The 22,467-nt window shown below is 44.5% G+C and overlaps 2 protein-coding genes across 2 annotated transcripts; both read left to right on the top strand.

The window, feature by feature from the left end:
• Positions 1-4,885: 4,885 nt before the first annotated feature.
• On the top strand, positions 4,886-13,303 carry LOC119372060 (probable serine carboxypeptidase CPVL). Its single transcript, XM_037642512.2, has 4 exons — positions 4,886-5,099; positions 8,177-8,366; positions 9,884-10,211; positions 12,325-13,303. The coding sequence occupies exons 1-4, from the start codon at positions 4,996-4,998 to the stop codon at positions 13,179-13,181; spliced, it is 1,479 nt and encodes a 492-aa protein (XP_037498440.1). The 5' UTR covers positions 4,886-4,995; the 3' UTR covers positions 13,182-13,303.
• Positions 13,304-17,294: 3,991 nt separating this feature from the next.
• On the top strand, positions 17,295-21,878 carry LOC119372059 (probable serine carboxypeptidase CPVL). Its single transcript, XM_037642511.2, has 4 exons — positions 17,295-17,431; positions 18,409-18,592; positions 20,209-20,536; positions 20,910-21,878. Exons 1-4 carry the CDS (start codon positions 17,325-17,327, stop codon positions 21,785-21,787), a joined length of 1,497 nt encoding a protein of 498 aa, XP_037498439.1. The 5' UTR covers positions 17,295-17,324; the 3' UTR covers positions 21,788-21,878.
• The last annotated feature ends 589 nt before the right edge of the window (positions 21,879-22,467 follow it).

Below are 22,467 nucleotides of genomic sequence, written 5' to 3'. Positions count from 1 at the left end.
GCATATGCAAACCCTTCAGTACCATATACTCTAAAATTAGGGTGTTTTAATTAGCAGTGCTGACTTTCCGTACGGTAAGTGTGGTAATACCGTACTGTCCTGGTTGGCACGTACGCACGTAGCGTTTTTTAAACGTTTTAGCCTCGCGAGTAGCTGATTGTGTGTTGTATAACATGATCCGATGATCAACTTCGTTAAAGGGACCCTAAAGGCAAATATTAAGTCAACGTTGATTGTTGAAATAACGGTCCAGAAACCTCGTAGTGCTACTTTTGTGCCAAGGAAGTGCTGATCTTGAAATAAAATCACGTTTTAGTGGTCCGCATCGCGTTAGCGCACTTCAAGTCACCCGCCTGAAAGCGGTGTTTCTCACGTCACTGATGCCGTACCCAACGTTGCCCGCCTTTACTGCGCGGCGGCGTGCACTGGCGGCGTGCGCCATTCGAGCATCCGGCAACATCACACGCATGCGGCATTTTGTCGAACTTCCTGCCAGAGCGATTTTCACGAGCGCGCAAAACACACGCGGCAGTACGCGATACCGAAACTATCACTGAGACGTGACCGCGTGAGCGAAGCAGGGTGCCGGGCGAAGCGAAGTTCGGCGAAAACGGAACCTCTCAACCACGCGCGCCGTTCCCCATGGCAACGCCAAAGAGGTTCTTTTTTCCATGGATCAAACAGAAACGAACAGCATTTTATTACTCCTCTTGATGCACGGAAGGTTCTTTTTTTATTGCAGCTAGTTGGATTACGAGTGATTAATTGCAGTCGAACTCTCTCACGTCATCGGGATCATTTCCAAAATGTCCCGCTCGTGGCGCTCATCGTGTGATACATTTAGCTTAATTTCTCGGTAGGTAGGGCACTGCCGTTGATAATATTGCAATTTTAGACGTTGTCATACATTAAGCTTTCACTCTGACATAAACTGTTATTTGCCTTTATTGTCCCTTTAATAGAAGTCCTGCAGACTAAAGAAGCGGCGTGCCAATCACGACGGTGTGGTAATATCCCACTTATCCTACCCTACTTACCACGCGGTAAAGCAGCGCTGCTAAAACACCTGATTTCTTAACAGTCCGCTTTCGGCACAAGCTGTGCGCCTGCGACTGTGGTTCGAACCATGAAAGTGAGAAGTGAGGTGAACTTCCCTTAAAGCGTCTAAGTACGCCGACAAAGCTTCCAGGTTAGCTGAATTTAAGAACAGTAAAGACAGGCTTAGCGCACATCAGATGGCAGTTTCATTGCTTCGACAACAATGGCTGCCTTGAGACAGATTTAGACAAATATTGCCAACTCTGCTAAGGATTCTTTGAAGATGTGGCTCCTAATTTTATGAACTTCTTTTCCCGAACTTGTTAAAATGAAACGTACGTGGTTCTAGCGTTAATATATAGAACCCTAATAACCATGCATGAATAAGCAAGCCATTACGCTTACTGTAAGGCTCGTGTGAGATGCTCCCTTTACCACAATAGCAATCAGTTTATAATGTAGAGTACGGTCCACCGTTAAATGGAACACTCCAATGAGTACCTTTCATTTTGCTGGCCCTCTAACAGAAAGTGGTCAGGGTTCATGCACTGCATGAGTCTGTGAAAAAGAGGGAGAACTGTCAATCACCAGTAGGTTTATGCAAATCTAAGCCACTATGTTTTTCCCAGAGAACGAAATCCAAACATGCCCTGCACGCAAGTGTTCCCTTTAAGAGTGGACCCGTGTGTACCTTCCTCTCTTGAAGAATAAAGGGTGATGAAGTGTTATTTAATTACAAGATGTACGCAATTGTAACATTATATACGGAATATCTGGGGAAGAATAGTGGCGGCAGTGTGAGGTTAGATCCGAAATCAAGGCTAAATTTGGCGGTTTGAAACAGCTTCCCATTGCATGATAAGAAATACCAAGCATACCGTGTATTTTCATAAGGAATTAGTTAATCAAAATGATTTCTCCCGACGCCTGCAAGGTGAAGGATGGCGCATGAAAACAGAAAGCGGAAATCCACCCGTATGAAGCAAATAGGTACAACGGAACTCAAATGTGTTTCTTATAATGAAATATTCGCTGTTCTGAAAAAAAATGCCTTGGTTCGAGAGTAAACTACAGAGCCAACGCCTCCTAGGCTCTTACCTTAAGATCAGGGCTATCCAGGAAGCTGAGCATGACGCAGCAACACGTCGAATAAGTAGTAGGTTATGTTCATAGGCGTGTAGCAAACCGGATGCAGCCTGGTTAACCCCTCTGGCTTTCCTTTGCCTTTCTCTTTCTTCCGTAGGCTTGAGCAGTTTCTTAATTAAGCGCAGGGGACAGGGAGCAGTTTTTTTGCAGCGCCCCTTCTCCTCGTCACGACCCCTCCAACTGTAATCCTTACGATCAGAACGAGGTACAAAGATGAGGTAATAGGGGGACCTTGTACCGAATCGAAAATCGTGTCATTATGAGAGCCAGACGCGTACTAACGCTAAATGCCTCCGCTCCCATGTTTACGCTGCCTTATATTCAAAACATGGGCTACCATTCATTTCAATTCTCTACCTGTATGTCTACTTTTAGGGACGAAGCACCTTAGGGTCTCGGCGTGTCGGCGGGCATCGTCGTCGGCTGTCGCGGCGTGCATCGTCATTGGTGGGGGGACGGTCCATTCGCTTGAGCGCAAGAGAGGGCGCTACCGCCTCAGCGCTCGCCGTGTGGCGAGAGAGAGCGAACGGAACGCGTTGGCTATGGAAACGTTCTTTCTGCGATGAACGCTGAACTACCAGCTCACAAGGAATGAGAACGCGCCCTCGCCCGCGAGACAACGACGACGCAGGCAGCGTTTGCTAGCGAGTTTCTTGAGTGAAAAAACCGACTGATCGCGCTGCACAGCCGTTCACCGGCCACCGCGTACATATAGGCACAGGATCTTTATCTGCAACGTAGGGCTGGTGGGAGATTTCTCTTGTGCGTAGTTGAACAAAGAAGATTCGCAGCGTGCGCGTTAACTAAAAGCGGACTGCGGGTCTCTGTGTCTAATCTTTCTTCTGTCTCTCATTGCCCATTAGCAATGATTTTGCTGCGGGAAACACTGGCGCACACTGCATGCTGCGCCTCTCCACAGGTTTCACGTTAGAGGAGCTGAAACACCCTTCCCTAAATGCTTCGCCCCTAACAGCGTTCTCCTAAAGAAGAACTTCTCGCCACTCGGGGCCAGCTACATCCTCGTAGTGCCTTCATAATTACGTGCAGAGATTCTGGACGCTTTGCTTGACGACCCGACGGCTGGACTCCTTGTTTCTTTTTCTCTTCTCCTGCTTCCTCTCTCTCTCAACTAACCTCCTGACACCTCGACTCCACCTCCAGCACTTATGCTGTTTGTTTCTTCTCCATCTCCTCTTTCTCTGAGAAACAAACAGCACACGAAGCGAAACTACTTGTGATTGGTTGATGCCTCAGAATGAAATCAGCAGCTTAATGAATATCTGCTGTTCTCATGAAACCAGAGTTGAAAAAACAATATGCTGTGTGTGAGACAGATACACCAAATAACAAGTGATATTTATATTGTGGGCTCAGGGTCAAGGGTTGGCTGACGCCCTCAGAGAACACATGGAGGCAGAACAAGAAAAGACACATTTACTGTGTGCCCTTCGGGCTCACATGAATGCCGTTCCATCGGGAGCGCGTGCCGCCGAGCTTCTCATCTTCTTCGCCTACCAGCGCCCCACAATATCTACTGACCATGCTGCTGACACTGTGTGATTGACTCCCTCACATTTTCCGTTGTTACTCTTTTTTTTTGTCGACGCAGCCGTTGACTGCACATAGAGGATATTTATTTATTTACTTACAATACTGCCAGTCTCATGTCGAGACCATAGCCGGTGGGCGTATCGTTGTACATAAATGCAAGTTTGAAACAGGCAAAAAGCAAATACATCAATTTTTCAAAGTCAAAATACAAAAACCTATAATACAGCAAACAAATGCGACAGACTGAAATAAACTGAAACTAGAATCTTCAACACTGAAAAATGAATCAAATATGCAATAGAAATTTACAACAAACTAACATATGCAACTGAAAGAATACAAAAAAAAACAATAAAAAAAGTTTGGCTCAGAAAAGTGGAATTTTAAACAAATGTCATTACAAAGAATTCGGTTCAGACAAATGTCTGCGTTGACAGTGGTGCTTTATATTTGCTGAGTGGTTGCCAATTCCGGCATGAGCTCAACTCGTACCCAATTCAGTTTATATCAGAGTTAAAAAACAGGAGAAGCATCGTGACTCTAGAGAGTAAAAAATGCACAGAAGTTCAAGATTTCAGCATGAGGAAGAAACACTGACTTGAAGCGATGATTGCTCTTTTGGCTGCTTCAGCACATGACTGCATAATTAGATAAGCAGAAGTGCCCGACGACATCACCTTCACAGTGAAGTCTAACAGATAGCTGAGGACTGAAAAAAGTAAAACGGCAGAGCCTAAGAACATTACCCTGCTAACACAAGAGATTTCAAGCAGCTGCATTGTTGTTAGAGAGACTAGTGGGTGTTAGAAAATAAAGTGACCAAAATTGGATGCATGGACATTTCTAATCTAGTTTCCCCGTTTATTGCGCATTAAAAGGACATGTAAAGTTGTGGAAACATTGTTATAGGGAAAAAATGCCTGCTGTAGACCTGCTCTGCGTCACTGAAAAACATTTGACAGTGACTTAAAGTACTTGCAAACACAAACCCTAAAATTCCAGCCTTTGAAGCAAGTACGAACACTGGTAATTGTTCTTATAGATTTTGACAACTGTCTGTGTGTTCGCACGTAAAAGCCTGCTGGAGTAGTATAGAAAAATGGACTATAGCACTCGAACAAAACCCTGCCATTTTTTCGCACGCCAGGTGCTGCGCGCCGAACAAGTGTAATAGGTTTTCTTTTCCAGAATCGCAAATCGAGAAGAACCGAGAAAACTCAAAACCGGCATTATTGTTACTTGGTTGTGAGGTAGGGGGTGATGAAGTTTCACAAAGCTGCCGTGGTACTGTTGATTTCAATTCTAGCAGGGACACGATGTGATTCCAGTGGGGGGACGAAGGGGCACTGGCCCTCGCAACCAAGGTAAGAAAATGTCTGTATAGACTAGAGCAGCAATATAATGAATATCTAGGTATAACAACACCCAATGGCCACTTTTTCGCCTTTTCATGGGCCCTACCCGTATGCACAACCAGTAAAGAGCGAGGTAATCGCCGTAAGGAACTGTTATACGGTAAAATACTACTTTGTAGTGTGGCATATTGCGATGAATTTGTACTGGTGGTGTATAAATATTACTGTATTCTAGCGCTTCTTTATGATCTCTAACAAAAATTAGGAGGCATTTTCGGTTTTGCACCTACGCATAATCTGATGGAACTAGTATGTGGTACAAGCTATTTTTGTAAGCATGTTTACGACATAAATGTGCAGTTTACGTATTCTTAGTCAGTAATAATGCATTGCGAAGCAATCTTTCCTGCTCCTCATACCAAAAAGCTGGAAGTACTCATTTTGAATGTTGTTGCCTCTTGCGGAGAGCATTTGCTCACTTTATTTGCGTTAATAGATCTTAATACCGCATCCCTGCGTTGGCAAGACCTTCACAAGCACCGGACAGGTTAAACTGAAAAAAAAAAAACACTGTAGGCTTAAGCGAGATATAGTCCGCTAAGCGACTGGTGAATAATACTCAATAGCGTGGTGAGTGCTAAAGAATTTAATTTGGGAAGTCAGCCTGCAAGAAACATGCTATACTACAGTTATGTAGCTTACCAGCGGACCGAAAATGCAGCCGAGGACGACAGCAAGTTGATTTAAATAAAGTGACGAAATTCAGTTCGCAGGGGCAAGTCGAATAAGCTCATACAAGATAGTGTAAATTGAAGACCATTTAGAGAGGATTTTGTCCTGCAGTGGACACACGTAAAATAGGCTGAGAATAGCGAATGATCATGATGACAATCAAGGCGCTGTGAAGGCTATGCAACGAGTTTAGCAGATAACCTGTGGTGTATACAGAGAGAGAAGGGCAATAAGTGAAGGGAAGCGCAGCGGAGGGCTGAAGCGGTAAGGGTGTCGCCATGAAATCAGTATTTCTGCAGCACAATACTAGATCAGCCCATTTAGGGGTTTATCACAGGGTTGGACGTTTGTCTTGCAGTGAACAACGATGTAGATCGTCTAAATGCATCACGTTGATGGAACCTTTCTAAAACGAGCATCTAGCAAGAAGGTACAAAGATTCTCAAGTACATCAGCGGCTACAAAATCGTAATTTGAATCATAGTGGAGCTTAGTCTACCGATCCTCCCAATAGAACGTGCGTGAGTATAGTACAAAACAAAACCATTGACTTCAACATTTCCACGTGCTCTGGCCGGTTTCAAACGGGAATGCAAAGAATGGAGGCGAAGCGGAAAAAAAAACATATCATAATGGATATCTTGTGTTATGCACTGCCGCAAAGGTTTGCACAGTATCCATGCGCCGTGCATCCAGCACGAATGCTGTAAGCAGCTGCAGAGTTAGAACAATGTCACAGTCCCAGGTGGTATCGAAGCTTAAGCCATGTGTTTCACCGCATGATCATAGAAATCCCGAGGAGCACCGTTGCTCCCCGGGAAAGCATGCGCAACTACAAATCATAGTGCAGAGTTCTCGTCGACGCCGCATGTGCAACACAACTAATGCTTTGGAGTAATTAGTGATTTGGAAATATGTTCGTAATAAGGCCATGTTATGACACACTAATTTTGGTATACATCCGATTAACGAAACGGCCAGGAGAGCACAAAGTCGTAGGCGGCTAGATAGATAGATAGATAGATAGATAGATAGATAGATAGATAGATAGATAGATAGATAGATAGATAGATAGATAGATAGATAGATAGATAGATAGATAGATAGATAGATAGATAGATAGATAGATACGCTCAAAGTCGCAGAAGTTCGCTAAGAAATGCTTCGCATTTAAAAAATTACGAAGGTAACAACAAAAATTAATCTGCATAATATTCTACATTTACTCTTTGAAAATATAAAAATGAAAAATGCACATTTGCTTCATGTGAAATGTGATGCAAATCCGCTGAACAGAGAAAGCGGCTGCAGCAAACGTCTGAAGCAAAGACTTGTTTTTGTCACGACAGCAGCTCCTTTCCGTAGCAGCCTTTTTATGTAGGCCTTGCTCCCTGCCCCATAGCCTCATCGGTGAAGCAGAAGATTAACCTTAATTGTGCGCAAATTAAAATAAAGAAAAAACAAACGCAGGCTTCATGTACCCCTCATTCACGTCTATGGTTGGGGGCGATCGAGTAAGGCGCATGCATGCTGACAACTACCACCACTGCCGCCACCACCACCGCCAGCCAGAGCGTTACATTCGAAGAGCCGTAAACACGCATAGGCGATGAAATCGGCGGCGGACATCGCGTGGCCGTCATTACCACCACTGCGCACGCATAGAGAGCCAGCGCAAGATTCCAGTGACCTCCGCGACGAAGACCTACGTGTCGTAGCTGTATTGAGGTCTTTGATAAGCACAATGCGCACAATCCTCACCGGAATGATGACCCCATCAGCTCGAAGCACGCTGCTGGTTCTAAATACCTTGGAGCCGGTCCTTGCAAGCCTTCACTAACACCACGGTTTGCAGTCTACATCATAAGAAAGTGCAAGTCAAACCGTGCCGTGTGATAGTTCTCAGTTTTAAACCTTCTGGTTATGCGCGGTGAATGCTGCTATGCATGCGAGCGTATTAGTTGTCCCCTCTTTCCTTCTTCATTTCTCCATTTTCTTCCTACCCTTCCCCCTCCCCCATGTACACTCTTATTCGGGTCCTGCTTAAAGTGCTAGATACAACCAGGGAATCGAACATTTTCGTCTGGTTTACTGGATACAGCAACCATTTAACCAGGACCTTATTAAGAGTGTAGGGTAGCAAACCGGGTGTAACCTCGTTAACCTCCATGCCTTCCCTTTGTCTTTCTATCTCTCTCTCAGCTAAGGAAAGCAGTGGCTGTCCTGACGAAGATCTTGTCCAAACACTCACTTCACTGCCATTCCCGGTTCAATAACTTCTCGCCACTTCGAGCCTCCGTGTTCCCCTCGACCTCTGTTACGTTTGGATCATGTACAATGTGTACCTCTTCCAGCCCGAGTTCCGAGGATCTCCTGCTCCCGGTCACAAATGACTTCGTAAACCTGGATAAGATCGAACATTTGAGAAATGCCAGCCGTGTAATCTTGCCGGGGCCGTGCTCACACCTCGAAGCGTTTTCCGGATTTATCCCAGTCGACGGCGACCGGTCCACGTTCTTGTTCTTCCTACACATCAAGTCACAGGCAAGACATACGCTCAATGAATCATATGTGCTTTGTTGTAGCTACCGGTGTGCTTGTTATAGGAGGAAAAATGAAGTTTCGATAGAATGCAGCGAGCATAATAGTAATAATAATAATAATAATAATAATAATAATAATAATAATAATAATAATAATAATAATAATAATAATAATAATAATAATAATAATATCGGGGGTTATAGGTGCTAGAAACACGATATAAAAACACAGACGTTAAACGGAACATGGAAGCTTGAAGATATAAAAAATTTGCCGCTGGAGCGAACGTCTCGACCAGCGGACTTCTCTTCGCTTGTTCAGTTGTCTAAACGTTAGCGACACCCCGCGTTCACGGGTGTCGCTGTAGCCAACGTGGTCCATTTTTTTCATCTCTTCAAAACCACGACATGATTATGAGAGCTGCCGCAGTGGAGGGCTCCGGAAATTTAGACCACCTGGAGTTCCTTAACCTGCGCCTAAATCAAAGAACGCGTGCCTCCGGCATTTCGCCTGTATCTAAATGCGACCGTCGCGATCATGATCTAAGTAGAGACATTCGGGTCAGCAGCCGAGCACCATAATCCCTGTACCATCGCAGCGCTGACTGCAGTGAGCATCGCAGCATTTATCGATAGTATGGCAGCCTGTATAGTAAGCCCCAATGAAAGGGTACTTCGTATGCTGAATACTTAATGAATATTGTATTACAGTAGCCCTAGGATGTACACAAATGCAGCAAATGCAATGGCACAGCAAGAGAGGAGCTGTTGTGGAACAAGAAATTTGGCTGGAGCTAAGGTTTCAACAAGGCGATAGCAGGATTTACTTAAATAGGAGGATACTAGTTGTCACTAACGAACGAGAGAGACGATAATCATCAGGATAGCTAGTAGGCAGTGCGATAAACTGTGAAGCTTCATTTTAGTCATTTTGTATTACGTTTGTTTTGCCCCTAACTTCACATCACTTGATGCTCGCCGCTAATAGCTCTTCCAGGCGCAATTTATGACGCACTGTCCTCAGAAAAGTCAAACTTACACACCATTGTTCCTTGGCACTCTTTATAAATGGAGTTCGCTCTTATCGTATTTTGTCAATATCAAGTGCAGCCAATCGGTCAATATACTAACATGCGTGCTTTTTAGGTGTAACAAGTTACTTCAGATATAAGGATGCTTTTCGTTTTTGCAGTGCAAATGTCTTTAAAGACTTGCATATAAGGTTGCACTTGAATATTAGGAGGTTGCAATTGTTTCTGAAAGCTTTTACACAATTCTAAATATATCTTACCATGGCGTACTTTTGACACTCATGATGCAACGGACATTTTTAGTAAGTAAATGATACTAAGACTAGCTAGGCCTTACAGAACGTCCTTTGTTAGCTATCGGGAGGTCGAAAAACGATGGACATTCCCGCATGTTGCCAGGCGTCTGTAGCTGGGACCTTCATGTTGTGACTCATGCATTCAGAGTTTAAGGTTTATGCAATTTCTTCTATTCACTGCATTCGTACAGAACGACTCCCGTCAGAAGCCCCTCCTTCTGTGGCTACAAGGCGGTCCCGGGAAGTCTTCTCTATACGGCCAGTTCCTCGAAAACGGTCCTCTTGGCATCGACGCCTCCGGGAAGTTGTTCCACAGGAGGCACAGTCTGTTGAATTACTTCAACATTATCTACTTGGACCAACCTGCTGGCGCTGGGTACAGCTTTGATAGGAAAGGCCATTACCCGTCCACGCTCGATGAGGCCACCACGCACGGCGTGAGATTTCTCAGACGGTTTCTGCGAATTTTCGAAGAGTACCGTGATAGGGATTTCTTCATCGCCGGAGAATCGTACGGAGGTAACGTGAATTCCGTATATGCACCCCACTATTGCTTTAAAATCCGCAATAAAAAGAAATCACGTCATGCCTGATAGATAGATAGATAGATAGATAGATAGATAGATAGATAGATAGATAGATAGATAGATAGATAGATAGATAGATAGATAGATAGATAGATAGATAGATAGATAGATAGATAGATAGATAGATAGATAGATAGATAGATAGATAGTCTTTGTGCGGTTATTTTGTGTACTGTAATGTTTCTTGGCTGATGCTTCATTAGATATTATATAACTTTCTTACATACACTTGTCCGAAGTGCCATTATAAAATGTTTCTTTTTGGACCCAAACTAGCCTGTGGGTGTGGGTCCACGTAGTGCATGCAAACTTTCTGTAAGAAAATATGAGCAATAAAATTAAATTCAATTCAATAGATAGATAGATAGATAGATAGATAGATAGATAGATAGATAGATAGATAGATAGATAGATAGATAGATAGATAGATAGATAGATAGATAGATAGATAGATAGATAGATAGATAGATAGTTCTGCGAATTATAAAAAAGAACAAACAACGAATTCCTAATGATCGACCAAAAACTAAACGCAACAAAGCATAATGTTTTGTCTTACATGTAGACATGCCTCGCGATAATGTTGAATTGGCGCAACTGTCGACAGACAAGTGTCAGGAGCCATAATACGCGCGTTGAGGAGTGGCTGTGGAGGTCGAAATGAAAAAAAAAAATGGTTTTTTAGGCACTCTTAGCATCCACATATTCTTATGCGCGCGTACTAGAATTAGGCGCACAATGTACTTTTGGAACATTAGTGCTGTACAGAAAGCCGATACCGTTTCTTCGTTCTTTCTGCCGTACTCCCCATTAGCGTCTCACGTACAGCTAACTTCGAGCACCTCCCTCTTTCTCTCTTTCCTTCTTAAGTTGTTTTTCCTTGCGATCACAAATGAGAAATGCGATCACAAATGATGTCACAAATGAGAAGTTAAATGTCATACCCCTGAAAGCTACAGGATTAGCATTGAGAAAAGCATAATTTTATGCTGCAACTACTAACAGCACATTAAAGAAACTTAGCAGTAATTGGTTATATATGCATACTTCTTGCAATAGTGATTCTAGTGAATTAACTTAGCCCTTCGGTAATGTACGCCCATAGCATATCAAAGCACGTGCACGTCTTCTAAAAATAAAGCATCACGAAAATTCCTGTCTAAAGAGCTCCGCTTTGCGTTTTTGAGACATCACAGCTAATTAATTAGCACGTCCGCTTTATGTGATATTTCTTGCGCATTTTGAAGCTGACCTTGGTTATCTCAGCATGCGTTCTTCGCCGGCGTCGCCCGAGAACATACTATGTTTAATTATCCATTTACAGTTTTCTTGCTGCGAATATATCACATCAATTTTGATTAGCAACATGTGAATATAACGTGGGCAACATTCCGGTAATGCTCATGTTACTATGAAGTAGTTACTGCATCATGCCCCTGATCTTCTTTGTTTCAACGCTTCACAATATTTTCTGGTAAACTATAAAGATGTTTTGCTCTTCCATATCTGAATATATAATGGGTCGATATCGTATTACTTCGCAGGTGGATAATGATTTAGAGTTGTGTCTAAAAAACAGACTGTTCTGTGCCTTAGAATATTAGGTCCATTTTGTAATGCTTTATAGATGAAGAATGGCTTACAGTTCCGAGTTCTGTCTGCAAAAAATAAATAAATAAAAAACAGCTTGTTTTATGGAATGGAAGAGCTTTATTTAGGTCCTTCGGGGCTTGAACTAGCATGTTCCATGCTTTAGGATTATAGGTACCTTTCGTTATTTCTTATAGGAGGATAATGGTTCAGAGTTCTATGTTTAATAAACAACATGTTCTATGCCTTTTAAGCTTAGGGTAAAATCAAGTTAGGCAATAGCAGTTACTCATAGCGAGGGTAATAATTTGCACAATGAACAATGGAGCCCTGCATACTGTGAAAAGTCATGTGCATAAGGAGGCCAGTCGTGTGTTCTGAAAGCGTATTAATAGCTCAAACGTTTAAGTGTATGCGCGCTGACATAGGATTTGATTTTTGAATTTTCTTTGCAGCAAGATCGGCTATTGGACTGGCTCAGAGGGTGCTGACACAAAAACCAGCAGATCCGCTTCCCCTACGCCTAAAGGGAGTGATGCTCGGCGTCGGCTTTGTCTTCCCGTTGTTAGACGTGATCAACTCGGCCAAGTATTTGCATTGTTCCAGCCTATTAGACGAACAAGGTCGCGCTAGCTTCGATATGCAATTTAGTAAGATAAAGCACATGGTCATGGACCGAAACTTTACCGCAGCTGCAGAGCAGCTGAGGCAAACGGTTCTCGACATGCACCCAGCAGGACAGAAAAGCTGGTTCGAGTTGCTCACAGGCTTCGAGAACCACGGAAGCATCGTGAAACCTGTAACCCCGATGGAAGTTCACAAATACCAGGCATATGCTAACAGTGAAGACTTCAAAAAGCGCCTTCACGTCGACGCCTCCAGAGTCCTCGACGCCACGAGAACTGAACTTGCAATGAAGTTAGCTGCGGGAGAATTCTTCGTTAAAAGGACGTCTACATTGGTGCACGTGCTCAACAATGTTCACGTACTTTTTTACACAGCGCAGTTGGACTCCGTATTCCCGGCGAGTAAAATGGAACATCTGTTCGAGAAGTTGCAATGGAGGGGCTCGGCGATGTTCAGGAAAGCTGCTCGTAAGCCCTGGTACAAAACTACCACGGGCAATGCTCATAAGACACTTCTGGGATACGAGAAAGTGGCGGGTGCAGTTATGTATAACACGGTGCTCTTCGGCGGCCACCAGATATCATTCGATCAATCGGAAGCCGTCAGTGACCTGTACGCCAGGTTTCTGGAGTTTACGTCCATGCCGCCTCCCAGAAAATGTGAGGAAAGCAAGAACCCTTGCTGATTTGGCGGTGCTCGATATTATTTGTGCGCCCTCGCGAATTGCGCAAAACGTTGTTTTGGACCTGTCAATGCTGTTGCAACTTGCTGACTGCGTACACAATAAACTCATTTGACAAGTTGCAAGTTTTAAAGCAGTTTGAGAAGTCTCAACGGTATTTTTAAGTGCCGAGAATCGCCATTCTAGGTTCTTCCCATAAAACTATTCATAAAAAGTTGTAGATTGATCGATTTGCCTTCTTCACATAAGAAATGATTTTAACGAGGTTGTTTATTTATTTATTTTACCCTCTGGGCCAAATGACGTTACAGAGGGGAGTGGGTTACTACAAAAAATAATTGAACCAGTAGCAGTCAGTAAAGTGAATTCATACAAAAAAGCTCGTATAATACAATGTTAGCTAATATATCACCCATTCTAATTGTATAATGTTAGCTAATTATTCAAAGAGACTAACCATACAATAATAGCTAATGCGCCATGGAACATGTGGAAGCCGAGAGCGCGTCGTCTAACTACATACGGCGTGATTTTTACAATCTGAAAGTTCTTGTTATTTAATGATAAAGCTTTTTTTACAAAAACACTCCGTCCGGCAATTAGAAAATAGCCTTCCGTCCCAATACGGTTAGTCTAAGTTTCTTCTCCCGACAGGTATTCGCCAATGATTGGATAGGGCCAGAATCCTTCATCTGCACATGACAAACTCTGACGCTGGCAATGCAGTCAGAAAAGAAAAGTCTGACTCGATCTCCCGTAATCGACTGTGTATATAAGCGTGAAATGGCTACCGGCAAAGCAGATTGGTTAGAGACGACACTAGCCACGATCTTAAAAATGGGCAAAGTACATGTTCGCAAAAGCACACCACACCGCTCTACACCATACTGTGTACTGGTTCATAAAGACGTCATTGTTTTCTGTCGCTGTTGGGATAAATCTTGGGCGGTGGTACCGAATTCATCTTGTTGTCGTGTATGCAGTACGCGCATCGTGTGTCGGTACAGTGATGGATGTAATAATGACGTGTCATATCACTCCATGTAATGTGATGCCACTTTGGAAACGAGGCAAAATCAGTATAAACGAAAGATAATAAGCATCGCTTGCTTCGGCACCTTCAGTAACTTTTGCCTCATTGCTTCTGCATGCAGTACATACATTTCCATCGAGTCAAGTTGTGTAATTCTCGGGTTCACTTTATTGCCCGCAAGTGTGATCACGGCTGCGAGAATCTCCAATATGGCCATGCTCTATTTCTCAAGGCATTATAACCCCGCAGTGTCTACATAGCGCAATGGCCTGACATCAAAATTATCTGCACAGACAATGGTACAATCGGAAATTGCGTGTGCCGCAATTGCGTACGCCGCATTGCTGAGTGTGTTTGACTTGGTTGTTCGTTTACGTACATTTATTTTTTTTCTTCGCGCATAAACGATAGCTATTACTGCGCGACATCCCAACAGGACCAAGGTGCGCTCGTAAGAAAAATATATATTGGAGTCTAATGCTTCGTTAGTATCCAAGAAACGTACACACTGGGTTGGTTGGTCTGTTGGTAAAAGCTTTTACTGAGCGTCCTCCAGTTTGGTGACCCAGGCTCAGATGTGCCACGTCGTGAAGTCCTGGCCTTGCCTATTCGCCGCTTCGCGGGGCTGTTAAACGGCCCAGGTTTGGTCGGCGAGCTCCGAGCTGTGCAAGACATCGGCCTACCTTGGCGGGAGAACAGCGGGATTAATTCCTTTAGTACTTGCTTCACATTCCCAGAGTGCGTGTTTGAATGTAGCGGATTCTATGCCACACACCTTAGAAGAGCTGTCGCGATAGATATCAGGTTAGAATCTATGATATGCTAGCGGGTTTCGATTAGCGTCAGTCCGTAGCTGCCGCTGTGTTGTAGCTTAGGAGCTGCGTAACTTTTTTTTTCAGGAGGAGTGAAACTCCGTCGGGCCAGATAGAAAGCCTTAGTAATTTTGTTTTAGCTCGTTAGGCTGTGCTTGTCTGCGTCAACTACGAGGGCTTTTCCGTGACGGTCATTTATATCACGTGCGGCGGCGTGTGCCGTCTCGTTAAGGTTGGTAAGCTTAGGACAGAGTGCGCCCATGTGGGCGGGGAACCAGATCCCGGTCATCGGGGTTTCTCGAGCTTGATTTGTGCTCTCGAGGATCCGGCAAGCTGCCAGCGAAATTGTTCCCTTGGCGTACGTGCTAAAAAAAAAATTATTTCCTTAGGCTGGGGAGGAGGATTTACCCACACCCAAACGCGCGATTGAACATAGTCCAGGGTGGTATGCTCCTGCGCTTGCGAACTGGCATCTATCCCAGCCCACGCTCATACCATAGGATAGAGCCGGATTTCACACCGGGCTGCCTTAAATGTCTCCTCGAGAGCTGCAACTTACCACATATGCTCTGGCAGTGTCCCGCCAACGCGCGCGAGCGTCTCAACGACGAGGAGTCGTGGAGTGGTGCGTTACGCAGTCCCGACCTGGGGTCACAACTCTTGGCTGTCTGAAGGGCCCGGGCCGTAGCGGAGGAGCTACATCTTCCCGTGCCGACCTGGGTGGAGCCAGCGACCGGGTGAAGAGATGGAGCCTCTTCGCTTCCACCCCTGGTCCCGATCCCTTTGGTCTTTTTTCAATAAAGTTCCTCGCTCGCTCGCATCATGCCGAACAACCTCTATGCGTGAGTCTGATTCAAAGCGAAAAAAAAAAAGGAAGCAATGTTAAACACAGCGCTTTTACATGCGCTAACAAATCTTTGTGTCCCTACGAGTTTTAAAGCAATAAAGGCGGGTCAGCCGTACAGGAGATAAGCGTGGCCTTAGTTTCGTTAGATTACGGAGAGCTACGTACGCTTCGCATCGTAGTAGGAACGGTATGACGGCTATTTTTCGGAGGTGGGCGAGATGCAAGGTATACACAGAAAGGAACACAAACTGACTTGTAGGTGCCGTCACGCGACGGCTTCTGATCGGTTAAACGAATGGTACAGAGGGACGAAGTCTCTCCTACTTAGTCTATAACTTTGAATAGTTTCAGCGAAGTTCACTAGTTTCATTAGCTTGACGTCTGGGCCTGACAGCGCTTCCAAATGCTCGCCTTTGGAGAGCTCTCGGGATACCTCTTATAGGCATGTTGATTACCAATGGGAGAGGAGCTTAATGGTGTCCCAACGATACGCTCCCAGCGTAACCGCTTCATAGTGTACGAAAGAAGAATTGCTTTTTGAGGAGCTCATTCATATGTTAGACACAGCCAACTGGATAGAGCCGACAATTAGGCCTGGGAAAGCATAGAAGGCATTAATTGTGGTATGTAACTGTAGCGCACAAATTGTGACTTACCGTATTTACCCGAATCTAGGCCGGCCCCGATTCTAAGCCGACCCCCGAAATTCGCAAGGCCAGAAAAGGAAACCTAATCATTGTACTCGAATCTAAACCTACCCCCCCCCCCTTTCGCACATCGTTTTTTCGAAAAAAATTCGGCTTAGATTCGAATAAATCCGGTAAATTGCAAGGAGGTGAAGTGGGCGAAAAATGGCCCTTTCCGTCGGTGGGATCCCACCGACAGAAACGGTGATTTTTTGCCCACTCAGTAGTCCGCAGTCGAGCACCAAAACCACTGGACCACCGCGGCAGTTCAGATTTTGATTAGTGTTCTGATTTTGCAAACAAAGAGCAAAAGAAAAACAACTAAGCACATGCGCATAATTACATTAATGCAAATGTTCTGTTTCAATAAACGTGAGCTTCAGGTGAACATCTTTCCTACCACTGTATTGTGTCCCTTATGTACGAATTAAGCAGTCGTTTTCCTTGAAGTGGTTTATTTCGGTATAGTTTGAGTTTTCTTGGTGTCGTCTATAGTCGAAAATACTCGCACAATGTAAGGTGAGAAATCGTTTTTCTAACCTTTGAAAGTTTTCTTTGTGTCCTGAACGCTAGCAAACGATTATTTTTGTCGCGCACAATGTAATAGTCTGGTCCAAGTTTTTTTAGCTCTAGAGGTCGTGGTGTTTTTCTGGACACCTGCGCGGCGCACAAAGTACGCGCGGAGGTTATATTAGAGAGGTACAAAAGGAGCACAGGCCAAAAGAGAATTCCGCACTAGAGTATTGTTTCCTCATTTGGTATACAAGGATGAAGTTCTGCAGTGGCACAGCAGTGTTCCTTATTTCAACTCTTCTTTGGACACGATGCAAGTCCTCTGAAGAAAAAAAGTGGCACGATGAACTCCTTCAGAAAAGGTAAGAAATAAAATATAGGGGCAATACTGGCAATCATATACAGACTTAAAGAAATAACAATTCTTTACGACCACTTTCGAAGTTTTTAGGTGCGCTACGTTCCGGTATTAGATAGCCCACACCAATTTCTCAAATTCAGTGTAGATATCAACAAGTTGCATCGCATACTGACTTCGTATCTGGTAATAGCATCCTACGCTTTTCCATTTGCAGAATAGAATCACGTGGCATATATAGAGTTATTTGCTTTGTTGGCGTGTATTCACTTCGCTAAGTTACCAAATAGATTTAGATGTAGAGCTCTGCTTAAATGTTAGCCGTTAGTTGAGACATATATAACTCACTTTAAATATGCTTTTACCTGTCTAGTCCAGTTCAATTCAGTTTAGTTTATTTACCTTAAGGGCCTTCCGAAGGAGACATTACATAAGTGGTGGGTTTCGAATTTTGCACATGGTTTACGCATTATAGGTAATTTCACATTGATTAATTACATGATGTTGAAACAAGGGCGGGCCGGTAATGGCGGTGGTGTCATTAGGAAGGCCGTTACCGTCTTTAGCAGTAAGGGGGATGAACGAGGATGAGAAGTGAGTAGTTCGGGCATGTGGGCGCATGACTTGCTGCGGATGACCGATGCGGTGAGAAATGCGTGCAGCGGGTGCGATGTATGGTGCTTGATTCAGGGTGCTGTAAAATAACTCGTAAAAGAGCACAAGACGAAGAGAGTACAACGAATTTCAAAAGAGAGGAATAAAAGAAGAAATAAAAGGTACTCCGCATCTACAAAAGGACTTATATATGTGACAAGTCAGGCCCCACCAAAAGGAATAAAAGGTACTCCTTTTTTTTTAGGGTGTAAGTTGCGGTAACATTTCGTGCCCATAAATGTGCACATTTAAAAACGTGTACACATTTCTTCACTTTATCGACTAGGTACTTCAACGCAATTTCGCATGTCCTTACGTCTTTTTCAGCGGAGACCTCCTGCTTCCCGCCACGAGCGACAATATACCCTGGGAAGAACTTAAGAAAATGAAAAACGCTAGCCGTGTGCGGCTGCCATCACCATGCGCAAGTTTAAAAGCATATTCAGGATTCATTCCTGTGGACGACGGCAAGAATTCTACGTACTTGTTCTTCTTACACATCAAGTCACAGGTAAGATGTTTGTATACATCAGGCCAACAGTTGTCTATTATTAGAAGAATCGCACTTTTATGGGTATGCATAGGCGGGCACATGGGAGGGGGGGCAGGGGAGTGCAGGGGGCTTTCGTAATGATGCGAAAGGGGGCGCTAAATCTGCACCATGCCTTTACTTAGACGGACCTTTCGCGCCATTTCTTAATGTGCAGGGTTATGGCTGCGCATGCTCTTTGACGATAATGGCTACCGAATGCCTCTGATGCTGCATTCAAAGAACAGTTTTCGACCCACCTTTACTCCCGGAAAGCAGCGGACCAATGGCAGGCCTTTGTGAGAAGCCCGTGATATCGCTTCATTTTCAGTTTGCGTCCGTGGCGGAGCTTGTCTTTCGAACTCGACCGACCGGGCGTGATGGGGGGATACACATGGGCACATTACGTGTACGAGCTTGGTTGTAAAGACATGCAGGAGAATGTTAACAAAAAGACGATGCGGTGGTAATGAGCGAGTGCAATGTTCGCAACTCATTCACTGCTGCACTACCATTCTATCGCAGGGAAGGCAACCTTGGCGGCCACAAAGATAATACTTTTAGAATAGGAGCCCACTCCGCACTAGTCGCGTCTCTCAGGGCTATTAATAAGTTTGACCAGCCGACCAGTGAACGACACCAACATATTGCCTCGAAGAATTTCTACTTGTTTGAAGCGATGGAATCTTGATCCACTACAACATTTCTTTTGCGACCTCCAAAATTTATGTGCCGGCGCCATTGGTGTGGGAGGCTTTGTGAAGCACAACGCATTTCTATCAGTACGCCTGTTCCAAGCCTAGCATCTTATTGCGAAGTCAATTATGTGGACGCTCCAATCGCATTATTACTTTGCTGTGATGTTCCGTATAAACTTCAAATCGATAACATTGTCCGGCGCGTTGTATGTTCTATATGTGAGCGAATGTGTTCGAGGGCAGCTGGCGATGGCGGCTCAAGCGGAAAGGAAACGCGCCAGTCGACTTTCGTCGCTTGAAAGGCTCATTGACCATTGGCCTGAGCAGGAGGGAGGGGAGAGGTGGGGCTGTGCCACTTCACTAGTAATTGAGCACTCCGATTGGCCGGGCCCAGTCGGGCGAGCCCTGTTTTGACAGGGATTAGCAAACCGCTCATACCTTTGTCCATGTTGTGTTCTCACGGCTTAGTCTGCGTTAGTAATTTATCATTGATAATCAAGTCGTTTGGCACAACACGTCTTTTAAATGAACACATTCTAAGCGATCATTATCATACAGTGCTAGATCGACTGCATAAGCCATTATATACAGACATCTATTCACAATGGCTTTCAGATTGTTTGTCTCACTCTTCTACACATACAAATAACTACGCTTTTCAATAGTAGTAGAGCTTAACTTAAAGAACAGTTATCTTAGGCTTGTGCTATTTAAAATGACCCCGTATAGAATTATTTGCCGAGAGAAGCGCACCGGTAATTTCATTACTAGATTCACTGGCCGACTTGGCTACAGCGTAAGCTCCTTAAGATTTTCCTCTGTTTCTTTTTTCGAGATATAAAGAAAGCAAAGATTATTTTCTTCATTATTATCTTGTACCCCACACTTCCCTTTCTACAGGTGAACTCAAAATTGAAGCCTCTTTTGCTGTGGATGCAAGGTGGTCCCGGAAAGTCTTCGTTATTTGGCCAGTTCCTCGAAAACGGTCCTCTGGGAATGGATGCGACCGGACACTTGTTCCGCAGAAGGCCATCCATCTTGTCGACTTTCAACGTCGTCTATTTGGACGCACCAGCAGGGTCCGGATACAGCTTCGATACCACTGGAACGTACCCCTCCACACTCGAGGAATCTTCCGTGCACACCATCCGATTTCTCAGGAGATTTCTGCGAATTTTCCCCGAGTACAAGAACAGGGAGTTCTTCATCGCTGGAGAATCGTACGGAGGTACTCATATATTTATGTATTATTAAGGCGAAAGCCTTAGGTGCCTGCGAAACTAGATTCTTAACGCTATCGAGTTAATACCTCATGCCTTATCTTCCATAACGTCGATGTTAGGCAGATAGCTCTTTCGATATGCACAAGAGTACACGTTGTACCCTCTCGTACTGGTAATATACGTCGCCGAATAGAGGCTAATTGTAGAAAAACACATTCAGCACACTAAGAACACGTAGCCGCAATTCCAGCTCTTCACTGCAGCACTCAAGATGAACGTTGATTATTCTGAAAATGTGCACTTGAGCACAAAAACCTCCGTAGTCGTCCTCGAATATTCGAAACTTAAATTAAGATCACCTTTTTTTTTTCTTTGCAGCAAGATCAGCAATTGGGTTGGCGCAGAGAGTGCTATCAAGACCAACGGACCTGCCTTGCCGCTTAAAAGGAGTGATGCTGGGTGTGGGGTTTGTCTTTCCGCTTTTAGAGATCATCAACTCGGCCGATTATCTCTACTATTCGGGCCTGCTAGACAACCATGGTCGCACTAAGTTCGCACTGCGATTTCAGGAGATCCAACACCTTGTCGACGAGCAAAATCCAATTGAAGCCGCAAAGTTGCTGTATCACACAGTCTTCAACATGCACCCGGCAAGACATCAAAGCTTGTTCGAAGAACTGACTGGCTTCCAGAGCCACGCAAATATCATAAGGGATCGGATGTCGAGAAGGTTCGAGACGTACATGTCGTACGCAAACAGTACGGAATTTAAACAAATTATTCACGTTTCACCTAAGAGAGCCCTCGACGCCACAAGGTCTCAACTTGCTATGGCGTTAGCGGTGGGTGACTTCTTCGTTGACAAGAGAGAAACATTGGTGGAAGTACTCAACAATGTTGCCGTCCTTTTCTACACAGCACAGCTGGACGCCGTATTCCCATCAGTCAATATGGAACGTTCATTTTTGAACTTGAACTGGAGGGGTACTGAGGCGTTCAAGGAAGCTGCTCGAAAACGCTGGTACCACGTAATAAATGGCCGTAAAGAACTCATGGGTTACCAGAAGATTGCAGACACCGTTATGTATACCACCTTGCTCGTTAGTGGCCATCTTGTATCATTCGACCAATCGGAGGTAGTCATCGACTTGTACCGCCGGTTTTCAAAATTTACTGAGAAGTTGCCTATGGATGAACCCGGCCATAAATGTGGTAACAACACTTTGCCTTGTTGGCCCATTAGTATTGTTCTATGAGTCTTCTTATCGCAGAAAACATAAATGGTGCTTTTGACTAGCTTCATGTTTGACGTAGTCTTCTTGGGCGCAATAAATATTTTTATCGGTGTTTCCTGAACTTTCGAATAGACCCAACACAGTTATACGGCTGGTGAACACCACCTAAGAAAAACTGACCCTGATCGCACATTTATCCCTTCCCTTAGTGCAGGGTAGCAAGCCGCACAGGCGTCTGGCTAACCTCCCCGCCTTTTATTGCTCCTCCCTCTCTCAGCTACGCACAGCACAGGCTTACCGTTAACGATGCCGCAGCTGCAGTCCTTGTCGCTAAACCATGACGATCAAAAGCTAATGCGGTCATCAACTCCGCCGATAGCACACATACCTGCCTCATTTGTGATCCCTTACCGTGTTCCCTTTCCAAGCCAAGCGGCAAGTGCAATGGATGCTTAACAGCGCTCGTCCCGTCAGTGAAGCCAGCCTGCCATTCGAGGCCTTTGAAGCGTAGTGGAATTTAATCGCAGGGAACGAAGCCAAATTCTAGAAACCACTCAATCACGCCTTGTTTTCAGGGCATTTCCGTGATAACAAGGAGTGATCAGGTCTGAAGATAGTGAGCAGTTGTATTCGTTGAGCATTAATAATTACGTCGTACATTGTTTGGTGCAAAATCGTAAACTTGGTAAACAGTGAACTCT

This window comes from Rhipicephalus sanguineus, chromosome 10 (assembly GCF_013339695.2).
Source record: "Rhipicephalus sanguineus isolate Rsan-2018 chromosome 10, BIME_Rsan_1.4, whole genome shotgun sequence".
In the NCBI taxonomy this organism is placed as follows: Eukaryota; Metazoa; Arthropoda; class Arachnida; order Ixodida; family Ixodidae; genus Rhipicephalus; species Rhipicephalus sanguineus.
The sequence above is the reverse complement of the archived record's forward strand: the minus strand, read 5'-3'. Positions and strand labels throughout refer to the sequence as shown.